At 38.3% G+C, this 19,299-nt stretch overlaps 1 protein-coding gene across 1 annotated transcript in view; it reads right to left on the bottom strand.

The window, feature by feature from the left end:
• The window catches only part of LOC121858300 (glutathione hydrolase 7-like), a gene marked incomplete at its 5' end in the record, with an annotated part of 52,422 nt that extends 40,333 nt beyond the window's left edge, over positions 1-12,089 (bottom strand). The window contains 3 exon segments of the mRNA XM_042354627.1: positions 240-441; positions 11,649-11,740; positions 11,911-12,089. Coding sequence (XP_042210561.1) covers positions 240-441; positions 11,649-11,740; positions 11,911-12,089 — 473 coding nt within the window.
• Between the last annotated feature and the right edge of the window lie 7,210 nt (positions 12,090-19,299).

Genomic DNA, 19,299 nt, shown 5'->3' with positions numbered 1-19,299 from the left:
GAGATGGCACCAAGTGTAAGCTCTTTCAAGACCAGACTTGACTAACACTTGAATAGGTTCCTATATATTCAGGAGCCAGTTCATGCCCAGTACTTGCCAACAATGCATAACAGAGACATGACCGACAGCCCAAGCGGCTAACGAGCCAATCAGTGGCAAAGGGAAGATAAAGGTAAAAAGTAAAAGTGAAGAAGTGGTGGTGTATAAGTACAGTAATAATAACATATTGTTTCACTCACCTAATTCGATAAACCCCGCATAGCTTCTTCTGATGGCTTCAATGAAAGAATGGTAGAGGGTGTAGAGTGGGGTACTGTGGGTTATTTTTGAGTTTTGTAAAAGATGTATTGCTGTCAAAAGCTGAGGACCTCCAAATGGTGCAGGAGCTGTATAGAGTGACCTATTATTTATGGACATATGGATGCATGGCCTTTCCCGAACCTGCAAAATAAAGAAAATATCTACATACTGTACACACACAAAAATACACTCGTTATTTTAAATAAAGACCTTTAAAATTCACATCTATCTGTTCAGTACTCTTATAAATTTTAATTACTGATGAGAACAGCCACATTTGACAGTGGCATTTAGTGAAAAAATGCTAGGGTAAGCAAATAGCACTGTTGATGACATTATACAATACTATTATTAAGCGCAACGAGTCACCCCATGCTCCAGTGGCGTCTCATCTCCCTCTGCATGTCTTACTCTCAAAACTTTCGTGTTTCACTGTGAAAATGGCCCAGAAAAGGCTGCCTAGTGTCAGTGGTAGTGATGCCAGTGGAGTGAAACATAAAAGGCAAAAGTCAGTGATGACTCTGGCAAAGAAAGTTGATTTATTAGACAAGTTAAAGGAGGGGATGAGTGCTGCTGCAGCTGCTCGGTTGTTTGGTGTAAACAAAGTCACATTGCGGTATATCAAGAAAAATGAACAAACAATTCGTGATACTGTTCAAGCGAGCGCTCCTGTAAGTGCTAAAGTGGCGCAGGTTGTTCATGACAAGAACATAGTGAAAACTGAGAAAGCTCTGAACATTTGGGGTGAGGACCAGCACTGCAAAATTGTTCCGATTGACAGCAACGTGATTCGTGAAAAGGCTAAAAGTTTTTATGCTCATTTTTACGAGTCAACAGGTGGTGAAGAGGCTAGTGCAGCAACTGAACCAACTTTTAGTGCCAATAAAGGATGGTTCAAAAATAAAAAAAATAAGATTCTCGCTCCATAATGTGAATCTGACTGGGGAGGCTGCACACAGTTACCCATTCCTTTTTGCTAAACTGCCCAAAAAACTGTCAAAAGTTTTTTTTTCCCTTTAAAGCCCGAGGTTTGCTGAGTGGTAAAGCAAGCAAGGCTTGATCATGTGGCCAGCCGCATTGCCACAGAAGATGAGCGTCACGATCAGTGGCGAAGAGGATAAAAGTAATCAGCTGACCACACAGCCGCATATGCATTTTCTGCCAAGCCAGAGAAAATTATAGAAAAGAAAGGCTATAGACCAGAGCAAGAGTTTAATGCCGATGAATCTGGTCTATATCAGAAGAAAATGCCTGGGAGAACATACATAAACAAGCAGGGGAGGCGTGCCCCTGGGTTCAAGGCATCCAAGGACAGAGTGATGCTCCTCTTTTGTGGCACTGTACAATGTGGCTGGTCACATGATCAAGCCTGGCTTGCTTTACCACACAGCAAACCCTAGGGCTTTAAAGGGAAAAAACTAAATCCTTTTGTCAGTTTTTTGTCAGTCTAACAAAAATGCATGGGTAACTGTGCAAGCATTCCTGGATTGGTTCCATAAATGCTTCGTCACGGAAGTGGAAAAATACCTGTCTTCCAAGAAGATGGAATTAAAGGTATTATTACTGATAGACAATGCACCAGGCCACCCAGAAAGTTTGTAGTTTAGCCATCCAGGTGTAGTGGTGGTGTTCCTACCCCTAACACCACTGCTCTTATTCAGCCTCTCGATCAGGGTGTAATACGCACCTTCAAGGCATATTACACCTGACACTCTTTTGGTAGTATCCGTCGTGCCATGGACGCAGACCCTGACCTTCATGTTAGCAAGTGTTGGAAGGAGTACAGCATTACCAATATCAGTGACACATTCAATAAACTCAAACCAGAGACAGTGAATGCTTGCTGGCACACCTTATGGCCTGAGTGTGTGAATAACTTTCAGGGATTTCTGTCCATAGTAAAGGATGTGAATAACATTGTGAGTGTTGCACGTCCGTTGAGTGGTAAGGGTTTGTGGACATGGCTGCTGAAAACGTGGAAGAGCTGGTTGATGGACATGGAGAAGAACTGACAGAAGAGGATTTGGAAGATTTGGTAAAAGCTTCGACAATTTTGGTAAACTATTTCTACAGGTAAGGATGGTAAATGATTTCATTGTTGACCACTACCCTTCCATGGAACACAGCCTTAAGATGGTCTGAGGAATCAACCAGGTATTGTTTCCCTTCCAGGATATGTTTAAAGACCTCAAAACAAAGGAGAAACAACTACCAATCACCAGTTTTTCAAGAAATAACCAGCTACTACCGCTGCCGCTCCACCCTCCTCCTCCCAGTAACACGCCTCTCCACCACCCACTTCCCCACCAACCGCCTCTCCACCAACCACCACTGATTCACCCTCTTCCAACAGTGATCCTGATGATCCACCTATGCTTCAGTATCCAGATGTCTCCCGGTGTACTATCGTGGACAAAAGTTCGCTCCCTGTAGTGAAACTGAGACACGGGAATGAGTCTCCGAACTGACTTACCCTGATTGTTATCTGGTGCGGGTGTGCTGTGCGGGTCGATACTGCTTCAATTTGGGAAGGAGCGAACTTTTGTCCACGATAGTACAGTGCATCACTTTATCAAGCTCCAGACTTCTACATATGAATGTAAGTATTGGTGACTTAAGTTTCTCATACACAGTATAGGTATACAGTAGAACCTCGATAAATCGGACTAATTGGGGCAGAACCCAGTCAGAAAAATGCGAAAATCTGAAAGAAAGGTGAATATATGGGGGGGGAAGAGATATCACTGCTTATCTGAACTGTTTAAGAAAATCAGTTGTCAATAATACTGCACTTCAACAACTAAAGTCTTTCAGTGTATAACGAGGTTATTAAAAGAATATTCCATCAACAATTAAAAAAACATGAAACAACTCTCTGGGTTGAAAATCAGACATGTAGGTCTGGTTGTCACCGAGATGATTGTTATTTACTGCAGTGTTATACAGGTTGTACCTCTCTAGTCCGGCAACCTCGGGACCTGACCGGTGCCGGACCATGGAAATTCACCCTTTTCCTGGATAGATAGTGACTTGTGCTTATGCTTGGAAGCACTAGCACCACTTTCTCTGCATCGTGGTCTCTTTGAAGACATATTGAAGGGCTAAATGTCGTATAGTAGCTTCTCAAATTTCGCGAGTTTTTAATTAAACGTATTTTATTGGAACACACACAAAAAAATAAATAAAAATTTTGAAGGTGGAAACTTGAATTTCGACGGGTTTGAACGGCCCGCCAACGTGCAGACGACGTGCATAATCATGTGAACAGCGTCATTTCTCTTATGTACAAAAGATTCATTATTGTTTATTACTGAATGTCTTTTTTATTGAATTAATGTTTATGTGTGCAAAATGAGCAAGACAATTAATTAATAATACGTAGAATATTAAAACACGAGGAAATAACACAGCATTGTTTTCGTTGATTACAAAACCAGTGACTGATTGGTTCTACATATAAAACTGAAGAAAATAAGACCCTGATTGTAGCTGTAGTAAAATAAATTAATATGGTTGTTTGAAGTACAGTGACCCCTCGTTTAACGAACACCTCGGTTAACGTAATTTCGATTAATGAACTGCCTTCCATAAGGATCTTCAATTCGGTTAACGAAAAAAATTTCGCTTAATGAAGTTCTTACGAACCGACCTCAACATGTTTTCGCTTGCACTGACCGGGCAACCAGCTTTAGTATCAGTCCGCCAATACATTAATCGGCTCTAGGGCTTAAATTCCTTACTATTTTAGTAAATATCAAAAAGTTTATACTATTCAATAATTTTAAAAGTTTAATATTCAATTTTTTAGTCATTTTAACAATTATTGAACAAAATTGAAGGTAAAGTGACTAGTTTAATGCGCGGCATCCAGCCTCTTAACACAGCAAACAGGTGTTAGTCTCTCTCTGTTTTCACTGGAGGTAACATCTTGCTTGAGACTCTCTTCAACTAAACGCTTTTTTTCTGTGTTTCCAAGCAAATTATTGGTCATTTTGAAAATTATTTTACATATTGACAATATATAGTGAAGTGCAGTGTTATTTTAAAGAAAATATTCTTTATTTACAGCTAGTTTAACTTTGAAAAATACGTGTTGCCATTGTTTGAATCCAGCATGGGGCCTAAGAGATCAAGAAAAGCAATTTCAATCCAAATAAAGCAGGAAATAATAAAAAAACACGAACAAGGCATTAAATCAAATGCACTATGCAAAGAATATGGCATGTCGGCATCAACTGTGTCGACAATTCTTGCACAAAAAGACAAATTTAAGGAAGTGAACGTGAGAGACAAATCTACAAGAGTGTTTAAAAGTAGATCCCTAATCGTAGAAACTGAGAGGTTACTTATCATCTGGATTAGGGAAAAACAGATGAAGGGGCAGCAAAGTTTTTAATTGAATTTAAAAAACTGATGGAAGAAGAAAATTATCTTCCACAGCAAGTGTTCAATGTTGACGAAACTGGGCTGTTCTGGAAAAAGATGCCCAAAAGAACATTCATCACCAAGGATGAAGCCTCTTTACCTGGGCATAAACCCATGAAAGACCGTCTCACTCTATTGCTTGGTGCCAATGCTTCAGGGGATTTCCGACTGAAGCCTATGCTTGTCTACCACTCTGAAAACCCCAGGGTGTTCAAGCAACAGAAAGTGGTAAGAACAATGCTTGGAGTTTATAGGAAGTCCAACCGTAAGGCATGGGTGACAAGACAGTTCTTTAATGAATGGGCTGTTGATGTGTTTTGCCCCTGTCAAGAGCTACCTAACCACCAATAAACTTCCTTTAAAAGCTCTTCTCCTCATGGATAATGCTATTGGTCATGACCCTGACCTTGCCAGCAATTTGGAGTATCAATTTGACTTTGTGAAAGGTGTTGTTTTTGCCTCCAAACACTACATCACTCATACAGCCAATGGACCAGAATGTAATCAGCAACTTCAAGAAGTTGTACATGAAGAAAATGTTTAGGAGGTGTCATCAGGCAACTTCCGCTGATCCTGAACTAACACTGAAACAGTTCTGGAAGACACAATTCAACGTCCTGGAGGCTGTAAAATTGATTGTGTCATCATGACAAGAAGTCTCCAATAGAACCCTCAATTCTTCATGGAAAGCACTGTGGCCATCAGTAGTCCATGATTTTGAGGGATTTGAGGAAGAAACAGAGTTGGACCAGGAGATTGTGTCCATTGGTCAGTCATTGGGCCTTGAAGTGGAGGAGAAGGATGTGGAAGAGCTTGTGATGTCTCATGAGGAGGAACTTAATCCTGATGACTTGAAGCAACTGGATGAGATGTTACGGGTAGAGGCTGACAGTGGTGAGGAGGAAATTGAAAGTGATGACCATATGTCAGCTAAACAGTTGAAAGATGTGATTTACTACTGGGAGAAGTTCAGGGAACTGGCTTGAAAGCACCCAGAAGTGGAAAAAACTGAACTAACTTTGTGTCATGTTGAGGACTCAGTGGTCTCCTTCTTTAAACATAAGTTAATGGTGAGGAGGACAGGTGCCCCACAGACCACAATTGACACTTTCTTCAGTAAAAGGCAGAGGGAACAAGATGCTAGCCCTCAGCCTTCCACTTCAAGAAAGAGAGAGGATGTTCATGGTGGAGAATCTGTCAGTCCAGAGGTTCCTGACATTTTCATGGAAAGTGACTCACCTTCCAAGAAGCAGTAAAATGCTTCTCCTCCACCTCCACTTCCTTCTCTTCTCCCTTCTCCTCCTCCACCTCCCACTTCAAATGCACATCATCATCCAGGAGCCTTCTACATACACACCTCAAAGTAAGTAAATTTTTCTGCCATTTTTGTTGAAGTTTGGAAATTTTCGGTGAGCTGGAACCAATTACCCAAAAACCCATTGAAACAATGGTTTCGGTTAACGAACTTTTCGGTTAACGAAAGACCTTCTGGAACGGATTGAGTTAGTTAATGGAGGGGTCACTGTACCTGTAATGTTATTTAATGTTAATAAATGGAACAATATAAGTAGCTAATCATTAATGGTAAAAAAAAAAGTGAGACTGCGCGTATGTAAGTGCGGACATGTGAAAACATATCGTCATTACTCTACATAAGAATATGAAAGCAACACTTATTTACTGCTCATATATATTGAAGGGTTAAATGTTGTACTCTGTACAGATATGCAGAGAGAGAGAGAGCAGCCGAACTGCTGGATGTAAACAAACCTTAATTTCCTGCGGCTTTGTTGTTGCTTTTTTTAAGGGGATTAGCCCACCCGGGCATAGGTCACTGACCCACATTGGGGCCTGAGGAGCAAAAATTTAATACTCCTGTAATAATAATAATAATTCAGATAAGTATAAAAAAAAAAAAAAAAAGCTGCCTATCTGCCTATTGGACAAACTAAAATCGTTCCGGACCACGGGAGTTTCCTGACCACAGAATGCCGGACTAGAGAGGTACAACCTGTATAAGTAACCACAGAATTGTCTTATGAATAAAGAGAAAACTGTATACTATACAGTACTATAATGATAAAAATAAGTGTAGGAGTATATTGTATGTGGGAGACAAATGTTTATCTGGGAGCAGCTGGCGAGGGGGGGCATGGGTGGGTGGCTCCTTCCCTCTCTCTCCCCCAAGGTTCATTTAACACTTCTTTATGCAATTTCATCACAACTCTCATATAATTTAGGATCATTTGGGGCCAGGTTGATAAAATATTATCCTAAAAGAATCAGCTTTCCTGAAGAGAGAATCCCACACTGAACACCACGAGTCATTTCATACTCATTTGTTTACATACACCAAACAGCTGATTGGCTTACCACAATGCCTGTCTTCAACACTTTGTAAATTAGTACTGTACAGTACAGTTGTGTATTTTTTATCACTTAATAAATACTATTGCAGTGTATTTATCACCACTTAGTAAATACTATTGTAGTGTATTTATCACCACTTAATAAATACTATTGCAGTGTATTTATTATCACTTAATAAGTAATATTGTAGTGTAAAGTATTATGTATCTGCATATACCCTGGTTTACTCATTAATCATTTGTTTAAGTGTACTAGTAGCCAAACTGAGTCATCATATAACACTCAAAGGTAGTAAATAACATTTTACAGAAGGTATCTTCATATCAAATACTATACAGTGTGTTATAGTGACCCCTGTTGTAAGTTGGTCTACTGAAAGCTCACAAGAACGCATCTGAGTAAACAACCTTTTGATACAGCTTATCCTTTTATTTTCAAGTCATATTACAAATTACATACAGAATTGTATTTTTTCTCTATTATTGAAGATGTTATATTAATCATGATGAACCATAAACCATAAGAGGCCAATCATATGAGAATATAATACTGAATAAATAAATAAACCTGACAAACGTGGCAACACCTGATCAGCCCCAGCCTGCTTACATACCGTATATACTCGTATGTAGTTTGAGTTTTTAGGACCAAATTTTTAGGCAAGAAATTGGGGGTCGACCTCTACATGGGTAATAGTTTTGTTAGGTTGAATCCGTGCATGATGGGAAGGGCGAGGAGCAAATTTTAGCTTTAGACATGAAAAATATTCACCAGTTACTGCCAGTAAACAATGGAAACATAAAATATGTACCAATTAGTAATGAAAAGCTGTGCAGTGCCTTCAGTAGATGAAGCTCACCAACTTACAATAGGCTAACTTACCTTACAACGTGCTTTCAGTAGTCTATGTTGAAGTTCTTAGCACAGGCTAACTTATCATATCATATATGGTATCACAATTCTCATTGATCTACAAAAAATACCGGTAATAAAAACCTTTTCGATATTTCACACTTAATATAATACCCATTAATCCACCTCAACCTCATATTGTTACAACAATGCACGACGCACCACCAGCTGTTGAGTATCACGGTACACGTGTTTTTCGAATCGTTTTCAGTAAAAAAAATGTTTCATCACAAGTATATTTTACCTTAACAGCGCCTGAATGAAAATATTCTCAAAAATAAATACGTAGTAGTTTTGCTGAAATGTGATGTATTTCAATGTAAAATAGGATAAAATACATGACGAAAACAAGATTTTACCTAACCTTCCGATGTTCAAGAGATGTTACTCGTTTTTTAATAGTTTTCGGTTAAAATACTGTTATATTACAATGATATTCTATTCATACTGTGCTTGATATAATACATTCACGGAAATTTAATATTTTTGCTGAAATGACATACGTATTACAGTGGAAAGTGGGATACAACCATGACGAAAACAATCGACTTTCGCTTTTTTTCATTGTTCAAAAGATGTTACCATAATCGCTTTTCGATTGGTTTTCAGTTAAAAAAACTGTTGTATTACAATAACATTCCCTCCTAATTGACTTGAATAAATACTTGAATGGAAATATAAAATATTTTTGCTAAAACTACCCGATTTTCAGTGTAAAGTGTCGCAATAATGGTAAATAATTTGCCTTCGGCGCTCGGTGTTTCAGGTACAGTCAGTTCTGCTATAACGCAATAGTTGTGTTCTTGTAAAATATCGTGTTATAGAAAATCGCGTAATAGAAATAACAGGGCTTATGGAGAAAATAGGGTTAGGTGCAGATTACTCCTCGAAATCGAAAAAAATTAGTAGTTAGCCTAACACAAAGGATAGCAGTCTAAATAAATGTTACATTCATATCTAATAATGAAATCATACAGTAATTGTAACACTTTACCTTGAAAAAATATGAATATAACTTGATGGGGGAGAAGGGTGATTTTGAGGTTGATAACATCGAGCTTCTCTTCAAGTGTTATATCCTTTCTTTTACGATCATCACCGGGAATGCGATCAACAGAACGCTTCTTGGAGATATTCTTCTTTACCATATTCACAGTTAATACCACAAAACTGGAGAAATAGTAAGCAAAAATCGCGTTACAGCAAACAAGCGTTCGCGTTATACAAATATCGTTCCTCTATTCATAAATCGCGTTAGAGCAAATTCGCGTTATCAAAACACGCGCTATAGCAGAACTCACTGTACAGCGACCCAGTTTATAGGACGGAGAGTGTTTTTACTGAAGGTTTTGTTGTTCCATTACCCTCAAAAACTTGGGTCGACCTATAAACGAGGCATATCATAAATTAATGATTTCTTGGTCAAAAAATCAGGGTCGACCTATAAACGAGGTAGAATTATAGACGAGTGTCTTAGTTCTCAGTAGGCTTATAGCAAATCTGATTAGATCACTGTACAGTATTCAGTAAGTAATGTTCGTATCATAAGATTTGTTTTTTATTTAATCTTCCCCATTTCTTAAACTTTTTTTTATGTATTCCTGGAGACCAGAGCACCTCAGAGTCTGAAAAAAGCAAATTTCGATATATCGAGGTTTTACTGTACAGGCCCCCCCCCCACCCCCCCAAAAAAAAAATTGCTGGGGTTAGGTTCTCAAAACGGCCGCGAATCGCCAAATCCGCGAATAATATTTGCGGACCATTTTTACTTGTGTACAAAGAAATGTACTGTATATTCCATTTTGTGTTTGCCCTTAGGACAATTATTTCTTTTACCTGTAATATTGAATATGTGTGTGTGTGTAGACACACACACACACACACAAAACAAATACATATAAATAATAATTGGAAAATCCTCCTACAAATAATCAGAAACAAATTTATTAAAAATGTGAGTCTACCCTCAAGTCCGTGCTCTATTACAGTACTTTATTAGAGCACAGACTTGAGGGTAGACTGTTACACTTTTAGTAAAATTGTTTCTGATTATTTGTGAGAGAATTTTCCAATTATTATTTATTTTTATGTGTTTTGTGGTGTTTTTTTTGTGTGTGTGTCTACACACACATAATATTTACAATACAGGTAAAGGAAATTACTGTCTCTAGAACGAATGGCTCCCTGTCCCAGCCTCGAAAATGCCGGAAACTTTAAAACTACCCACAGACATTCTTGAGTACATCGAGGGTGTCATCCGCAAATAACCAAGAACCGTGAAGTAAAAATCCACGAATTTGGGGAGCATACTGTATACAGGTATTAGTGTACTAAGGTATTATGTAAGTGGCTACAGTAGAATGTCAATTTAAAAAGATTCAATTCAAGATTATTGATTTAAAGCAACACCCACAATTAAGGACAATGTTTTAATTTAAAGCGAATCTTTCCTATTTTGCGCGAGTCAATCTGGTGCATCATATTTTAAAATTCGCGCCTAATGTTTCTCTGGGCACGCTACACTGTCCTAAAGACAAAGCTGTACTGTACATGTACTCAAAATAATGTACTAAATGATTATTAAAATTTTTGTCTGTACAATCTATGGCATGTTTCTATTCAAATTAATCACTATCTTATAAGAATTCCAGCAATGTAAATTATATTCTCCCTGGTCACTTTTGTGACATTTTATATATAAAAAACAAAAACTCGTTCTGAAGGACTAAATAAACAAATAAATAATTCACTAGACCTTCAGCCCCAACTGTCAAACTTGTCACTGTCACCCCCCTCCTCCCAGCCAGGGTTGGGTGGTTATAGGCTCACAGTTTTTATCTTATATAATATCACAGACTAAAGTTAGGAGAATATAGTTTGTATTGCTATAATCCTTGCAAGACAGCGAATAATTTGAATATAAATGTCATATATTCTGCACAAGATCTTTTATTTTAGCCCTTTGTAATAAAATTAGTAAGAACTAAAATTTTTATGTCTAATGCAGACTATAGCATGTCTATATTCAAACTAATCACTATCTTATAAGAATTCCAGCAATGTTAATTATATTCTTCCATGTCAGTTCAGTGACATTTTAAAAGAGAAAACTCAGTCACTCTTAAGGACAGATAAATAAATAAGTATTACAGTAGACCTTGGCATAAACTGTCAAACATATCACCCCCAACTCACCCCCCCCTCTCTTCGCATCAGCTGATTGCTATTAAACAGACAATTTCATGTCCCATAACTTTAGCTGTGTTGATTTATGAGTGTTTGTTTTAACATAATACTACAAAAAACAATGTTTTGTTTATTCTAGGAGATGGGCTGAGGTGCATCTGGGTAGACTGTCAGTCATTTTAGTATTTTGTGTTTCTCTCAAGTACCAAACTAAATTATTCCATTGAAACAACACTTCGATTAGTGCGAATTCGGTTTAAAGCGACCTCTCTTGGAAAGTATCTCGTGTTATATCGACGTTCTACTGTATTTGAGAATATGCCATTTCCTGGAACCTGACCCTTGTGAATGGCAAGGGTTTACTGTAGTGGAATTTTCTTCTTTTTTTTTGGGGGGGGGGGTATTTTTGGTGTGTACAACTAATGGAAAGAATAATAAAATGGAATAATTCTTACCCTATAATCATCAAAGTCTTTCACTTGTATTTCTGACCCCTTGGCTCTTAGTGCTTCCATTTCTTCCACACCAAATTCCAGGGCATAAAAACCTAGAATATAAAACTTTTATTAACTCCAAAAATGTATCATAAAATAACTTGTACTACATATTCTTATATTCAAATAAATATTATTAAAATCTCAAGACTTCTTATTTCTTAAAATATTATTGGGGAAAATAAAAACAATGAAATTCACAGTTTCAAGTTATCATACTCACTATTAGCACCATATGTTGCTACTTTTTTCAAAAACTCAGCAAAATTTTCTCGACGCATTAAGCTGCCTTTCTTAAGCTTGTTTCTATTAGGGAAGAAGGTTTGGTCAAAGGGTGTAACACCATCTTCTGTGATGGTACTCAGAGCCTCTGCAAGTTGTGCTGATACATTAAATCCTCGCCTATGGAAAATTAAACAGGACTTATAGATTCAAATTCCATCTATAATAATAAAAGGACGTGTCTGTCTGTCTGTGAGCGTCTATGTCTGTCTGTTCTAGCCATAGCTCCAAAATGGAAGCAGTTAGAGACCTGAAACTTTACACACATATTACATGGGACCCAAGGTTGTGCACCTTAGTAAGTAATATCTTCGTTAGCCGGAATCCCTCAAACCCGGAAATCTCCGATAGCCGGAATTGAAATTTGCTCGGAAAATCATCCCCAAAGCCAAAATTTTCCCAAAAATTCTGGCTTTAGGAAAAAATTTCCGAGGTTGAAAATTGAGAGAACTTTCTGAGGATGTCTTGAATAAAGGTGAAAGTTAAAGTATTTTTTTTTTTGGTGGGGGGTGGGGCCTGACCTGACTCAATGTCAGGTGGAGGTAGGGTGAGGGATTAGTGGACTTATATTTCTGACTTTCTGATGGAACGTCAGGTCACCCTTTCTTGGGTGGGGGATCAGTGGGTCTCATGACCTGAAGATATCTTGAATAAACATAAAACTTTAAGTATTTTTTGGGTAAGAATAAGTATAAATGAGGTAAGTTGTATCCCTTCAACATTACATGACATTACATTTTAAAACATGGAGTGAGAAAAGAGTGGTAACATGCACCAGTGTTGCCAAGCACTAAGATCCTCAACAGCTGATCTTTTAATTCGCCTCTATGCAGTCACACAAGACGACCCTCACTGTATGCTTATTGCCTTAATTCCCGTGTGTGTGTTTTTTGAGCTTTCCAAGCACACTGTAGGATTTGAAGAAGTTGATGAAGAGTTTGTTCAGGAGTTAGGTGGTGAGGTTGTGGGGTATGGGATGTTTGGTTCAGACTCAGGATGGGATGGAGAAAGGAAACTCACAATGTGCTCTCTGTATACATGTTGTATTGGATGTACAGTGTAGCTTGGTGCTGGGAAGGCAGCATGGTTACAAGCGTGATGTAGAGAGAGCTGGTTGGTGAGGGTGCTCAGAGGAGGACAGCTTGTGGGTCGCCATGCTCGCCGGCGGGAGCGAGGACCGCCAGGCAGGCGAAGGAGGAGGAGGTGTTGCTGGCTGGTTGGTGTAGGTAGAATGAGAGGGTGGTCACCACGAGGTCAGGTCTTAAATAGCGGGGGGTAGGCGTGGCTTAGCAGTTGACCCCCGCCCCGTGGGCGGCGCTGGTTGACCTAGACCACGAGGCATACACTGGGGAATTCGTGGGGTCGGCTACTCAGCAACAAACAGCGTTTGTAGGGGAGAAATCCACTACAAGGTGACATGCCAAGACACTTACACAACACACATATTAGTGTGTGTGTGTGTGTGTTTTGACCTTACACAACACACATATTAGTGTGTGTGTGTGTGTGTGTGTTTTGACCTTACACAACACACATATTAGTGTGTGTGTGTGTTTTGACCTTACACAACACACATATTAACAGCACTGCTAAACCATTGTGTTATAACATTTTACATTATAGTTTATATTTCAAAATTAACTGATACATGATGGCTTAACTGGGCCACTTTTGTACTTTGACAACTAATCAATGAATAAACCAAGGCATATGGAGACAATTATATATTAGTGATGTCACAAAGCTTTGAAACTGCAACCACATAAATTATCACAACCTGTACAGTACTCAAATGTACTAAGTTAATTTCTAAAACTATTATGTATGGTGCAAAAGAAGGGATGTTTATACTCAAATTAATGGCTATGTTACAAGAATTTCAGCAATGCAGGTTATATTTTCCTGAATCAAGTCAGTGGCATCTTAAAAGCAAAAAAAATAAAACCCCACTACTGTACCTTTCAAAAGCCTTGAGTATGCGTAAATCTCCTTCCGCCTCCCAGCTGGAGAAAGGTTCTGAGGTGGAAGTGACCGTGACCCCCCTAAAGCCTAATTCCTGTGTGTGTGTGTGTGTTTTGGAGTGTTTTTGTGGAGTGTTTTTTGTGGGTGTGTTTATGGTGTGTGTGTGTGTGTGTGTGTGTTTTTGTAGGTGTTTTTGTGGAGTGTTTGTGTGTGTGTGTGTGTGTGTGTGTGTGTGTGTGTGTGTGTGTGTGTGTGTGTGTGTGTGTGTGTGTGTGTGTAATATAATAATAAACGGTTTTGTTAGAAAAAAGTTTGCAGCCCGAAGGCTGAAAATACATTGGACATAAATGACATTACATACATTGGTGTTGGTTAAACAAAGCCTTCATTAGAGAGAGAAGTAAGGAACATAAGTGTGTGTGGTTATGTGTGTGTGTGTGTGTGTGTGTGGGGTATATGTGTGTGTGTGTGGTTATGTGTGTGTGTGTGTGTGTGTGTGTGTGTGTGTGTGTGTGTGTGTGTTGCGAAATAAGTGATGTTCATACTCAAATTAATCATTATCTTACAAGAATTCAAGAAATACAAGTTATATTCTCATAAGTCAAGTCAGTGACATTTTATAAGCGTTAATCTATCCTTCGTGGGGGGGGGGGGTAAAGTGACCGTGCCACCCCCCTCCCCCAAAGGGTCGCCTCACTGTTTGTCTACTGTACCGACTCATTCATGATACAATATTGTTTATTTGTTTTTCATTAATTAGTACAGATATGTTACTGTAATAATCCGTGCTTATTAACACATGTTCCCTTCATATAAAATACAGTATAGTACTATGTACGAGGTCTGTCCAAAAAGAAACCAAACACATAAAAATAATTTTTATTGCTTTACTTACAACTTAATCAGACTTGTCTCCTTCAAAGTACTCCCCTTCACTGTTGATACACCGCTCCCAACGTTTTACCCAGTTCTGGAACGCGTTTTGAGGGATGGTGCACGTATTTTCTTCTATCTCTTCTATCGTCTGAAATCGGCGACCTTTCAGGGTGGATTTCAACTTTTGGAAAAAAAAAAGTCCGCAGGGGCCAAATCCGGAGAGTAGGGCAGCTGGGGGACGACAGTCGTCTTGTTCTTCACCAAAAAGTCACGGATAAGGAGCGACGCGTGAGCAAGTGCATTGTAATGGTACAGCATCCAGGTCTTGTTTGTCCACGCCTCAGGCCTCTTCCTTCGCACTGCCTCCCTCAAACGCTTCAGGACCTCCAAGTAAAACTCATTATTGACTGTCTGACAATGTGGAACAAACTCATGATGAACGACCCCCTTCCAATCAAATAAGACAATCAACATCACCTCCACATTTGAGCGACTCTGACGTCCAGATTTGGGATCGTCTTCGGTGGATGTTCTTCCCCTTTTGAAACGCTGGTACCACATGTGACATTGCGTATGGCTCAAACAATCCTCCCCATAAGCCTGTTGCAACATTTGAAAAGTCTCCTTAAAAGTTTTTTCCCATTTTGAAACAGAATTTCACACAAACACATTGCTCTTCAAGATCCTTCTTTGTTCAACTTGCAACAAATCGCCAAGTGCATGAAACACACGTTCAATCTAGCGCGTGTAGCTCGATGACTAATTGACGTGGCGTGATGCGGCTAGTGTTAGACTAAAGGTCAAGGTCACCGCTACACAGCGCTCCCGTCGCAAGCATGATGCGCCGGCTTGTTGGCGCGCTATTTAATTTATTTATTTTTTTGACAGACCTCGTATATAACTCATGGGTTAAAAATAATGCCATTCAAGACATATTCAGGTCATAAGACCCACTAATTCCCCACCCAACACTGGATGACCTGACGTTGCATCAGGTCAGGTTAGTAACGTGACCCAATAATCTCCCACCAAACCTTCATCACAAATGTTAAGACATGATTAGTTATGTATTTGTACAGTCAATTGAGTGAAGTGTGTAACAGAAGTGACGATCGTCCAAGCGACTAAAGAGCCGATCAGCAGTGAAAATAAAAGAAACAGTGCTCTTCCCACCCTTATCATATACAGTGGTCCCTCGGTTTTTTTTTCTTTACTGGGCACCCCCTTACATCCTGTGCAAGGTGAAGAGCAGAAGCGCCTACAGCTCCCAACTGGGAAGCATGCTAAGTTCATGCTTGTCTTTATGTCTCATGAGTTATGGGCGTAGAAGCCTGAAGGGTCATAGTTTTTTTGTCGAAGGTGTAGAAGCCTGAAGAGTCATAGGTTTTTTGTCAGCAAGTTATTGGAAGCTCCAACAACGAGGGAGACAGGGAACTGACCGTGCGACCCCCAAAGGACACATATACCCCTAACAAGGAAATTAAGACAGCAGACATAAGGAGTAAGGGTCTTATTGTGTGACAAATTTGCGTGTGTGTGACTGTGTAGGGTCGGGATATATCGCGAGATAGGGTCCAAGGATGTTCGCTATATACTAAATCACGATGTATAATTACATGTATTCAATGGGGAAAATAGGGTTAGGTTCTGGAGGCTAATAAAAGTGACTAAACTGGACATAAAATGTCACAGACTAAAGTTAGCAGAATATAAGTTACATTGCTGGAATCCTTGCAAGACAGTGAATAATTTGAATATGGACATCATATATTTCTCACGAGATAAAAATGTTAGTCATATGTACAGTTGTACCCCACTTAACGCGGTCAATTGAACCCAGAGGGTCCCGCGTTAAGTGACTGCATAAGTGAATAACAGAACATATGGGATTAATTCCAATAGAACCCAGCCCGACCCCAAACTCCACTTTGTAGCTACAAATAACTGTTGTAGTAAAAAATAACATCTTAATTTTATGATGGTACATGCACACAATTAATACTTAGAGAAATAGAAATACAGTTGCATAAGTTAATGTCCATTCAAATAATGGACTCAACTCCCTCCCCTCTTCTCCACTACACTCACTGGCTCTTCCCTCTGAGAAATTTTGAGAAAACCAGGTATAGTAATAAATAATTCTCAAATAAAGTTAGATAATATAATTGACATTTGCGGATTCCTTGTAAGACCAGGAATATTTTGAATATAAATGTCATATATTTTCAAAAGAATACCATATTTACTCCAGAATAAACTTACATCAAAAATTTGTATGTCTAATGCAAAATCTATGATGTTTATATTCAAAATGATCAGCAAATTGTAAGAATTCCAGCAATGTAAATTATATTCTGGCGGATAATTTTATGAATTTTATGAGCTAAAACAAATATCTTCAGTTAATAAAAAAAAAAATATTCTTGACACTATCTGTCAATCAAAGTACCCCTTGCCTTCCCTCTTCAACCGCTGGTCAGTCCAACCCTCCACCCCCACCAATCCTCCCTTCAGAGTTTATAACATTTAGTATTAAATAATACCTCCAGATTAAAGTTAGGATAATATAATTGACATTGCTGGATTCCTTGTAAGATCAGGAATATTTTGAATATAAATGTCATATATTTTGGACAAAAGATAACATAGTTATTTAGAGAAAATTTTATCTAAAAATTGTATGTTTAATGCAAAATATATGTTGTTTATATTCAAAATGATCACCAAATTATAAAATTCAGCAATATGAAATTATATTCTGACCGGAATTTTAATGAATTTTATGAGCTAAAACAAATATCTTCAGTTAATAAAAAAATAATTCTTCACTGGGTAACAGATGTTCGGTCCGGTCGGTCCCTCCCTCCCCCCCACCCCACCAACCGTCCCATGAGATGTGGGGATAACCACTAAATTTTAATAAATAATACCTCAAACCAAAGTTAGGATAATATAATTGACATTGCTGGATTCCTTGTAAGACCAGGAATATTTTGAATATAAATGTCATATATTTTTGGACAAAAGATAAACATAGTTACCGAGAAATATTTTATCTAAAATGTATGTTTAATGCAAAATATATATTTGTTTATATTCAAAATGATCACCAAATTACAAAATTCCAGCAATGTAAATTATTCTGGCTGGTAATTTGTATGAATTTTATGAGCTAAAACAGGCAGTCAGGCAGGTGGCGGGTGGGGGTGGTGCGAACCTAAAAATAGCTCTCGAGCGGACACTCACCGCGTATATGATAAAATGCCGCGCTAAGTGAAAGTTCAGCTTTGGCAAGGCACAGCAGTATATCTGAAACGCTAAGTGAAAAGGCGTTAGCGGGTAAAACTGTACTAACTAAGTACAGGTTGTACCTCTCTAATCCGCAACCTCGGACACTGACAAAGTCGGACCATGAAATTCACCCTTTTCGTGGATAGACAGTGACTTGTGCTTATGCTTGGAAGCACTAGCACCACTTTCTGCATCATGGTCTCTTGAAACATATTGAAGGGTTAAATGTCATATAGTAGCTTCTCAAATTTGGTTTAATTCTTAATGTATTTCATTGGAACACAAAAAATAAATAAATAAAAATTTTGAAGGCGGAAACTTGAATTCCGGGTTTGAACGCCCCAACGAGCAGGCGGCGTGCATAATCTGTAAACAGCGTCATTTCTCTTATGTACAAAAGATTCATTATAGTTTATTACTGAATGTCTTTTTATTGAATTAATGTTTATGTGTGCAAAGTGAGCAATACAATTCATTAATAATCAGTAGAATATTAAAACCCACGAGGAAATGACACAGCATTGTTTTTAGATTGATTACAAAACCAGTGACTGACTGGTTCTACATATAAAACTGAAGAAAATAAGACCTTGGTTGTAGCTGTAGTAAAATTAATATGGTTGTTTTAAGTAATGTTATTTAATGTTAATAAATGGAACAATAAAGTACTAACGATAATGGTAAAGAGAAAAGAGATACGTATGTAAGTCTTTATCCTTTACGAAAACATATCGCCATTACAGTTTACCCCCCCTAGCGCGGTTTCATACAGCTTTTTCGCATACGTGTCCTTGCCAAGCTGAACTTTCTATGCGGATTTTTTCCACATACTACGCCGTGAGTGTCCGAGACTATTTAGATTTGCCCCACCGCCACCCTGCCTGACTGCCTGTTTTAGCTCATAAAATTCATACAAATTACCAGGCAGAATATAATTTACATTGCTGGAATTCTTATAATTTGGTGATCATTTTGAATATAAACATCATATATTTTGCTTTAAACTTACAATTTTTAGATAAATTTTCTCTAGAGTAACTATGGTATCTTTTGTCCAAATTATATGACATTTATATTAAAAATATTCCTGGTCTTACAAGAGAATCCAGCAATGTCAATTATATTATCCTAACTTTAGTTTGGGTATTATTTATAAAAATTTAGTGGTTATCCCCACATCTCCTTAGGCGGTTGGTGGGGG

The sequence above is a fragment of the Homarus americanus genome, unplaced genomic scaffold (assembly GCF_018991925.1).
Source record: "Homarus americanus isolate GMGI-L3 unplaced genomic scaffold, GMGI_Hamer_2.0 scaffold57980, whole genome shotgun sequence".
Classification (NCBI taxonomy): Eukaryota; Metazoa; Arthropoda; class Malacostraca; order Decapoda; family Nephropidae; genus Homarus; species Homarus americanus.
This window is presented reverse-complemented; position numbering and strand designations above follow the sequence as displayed.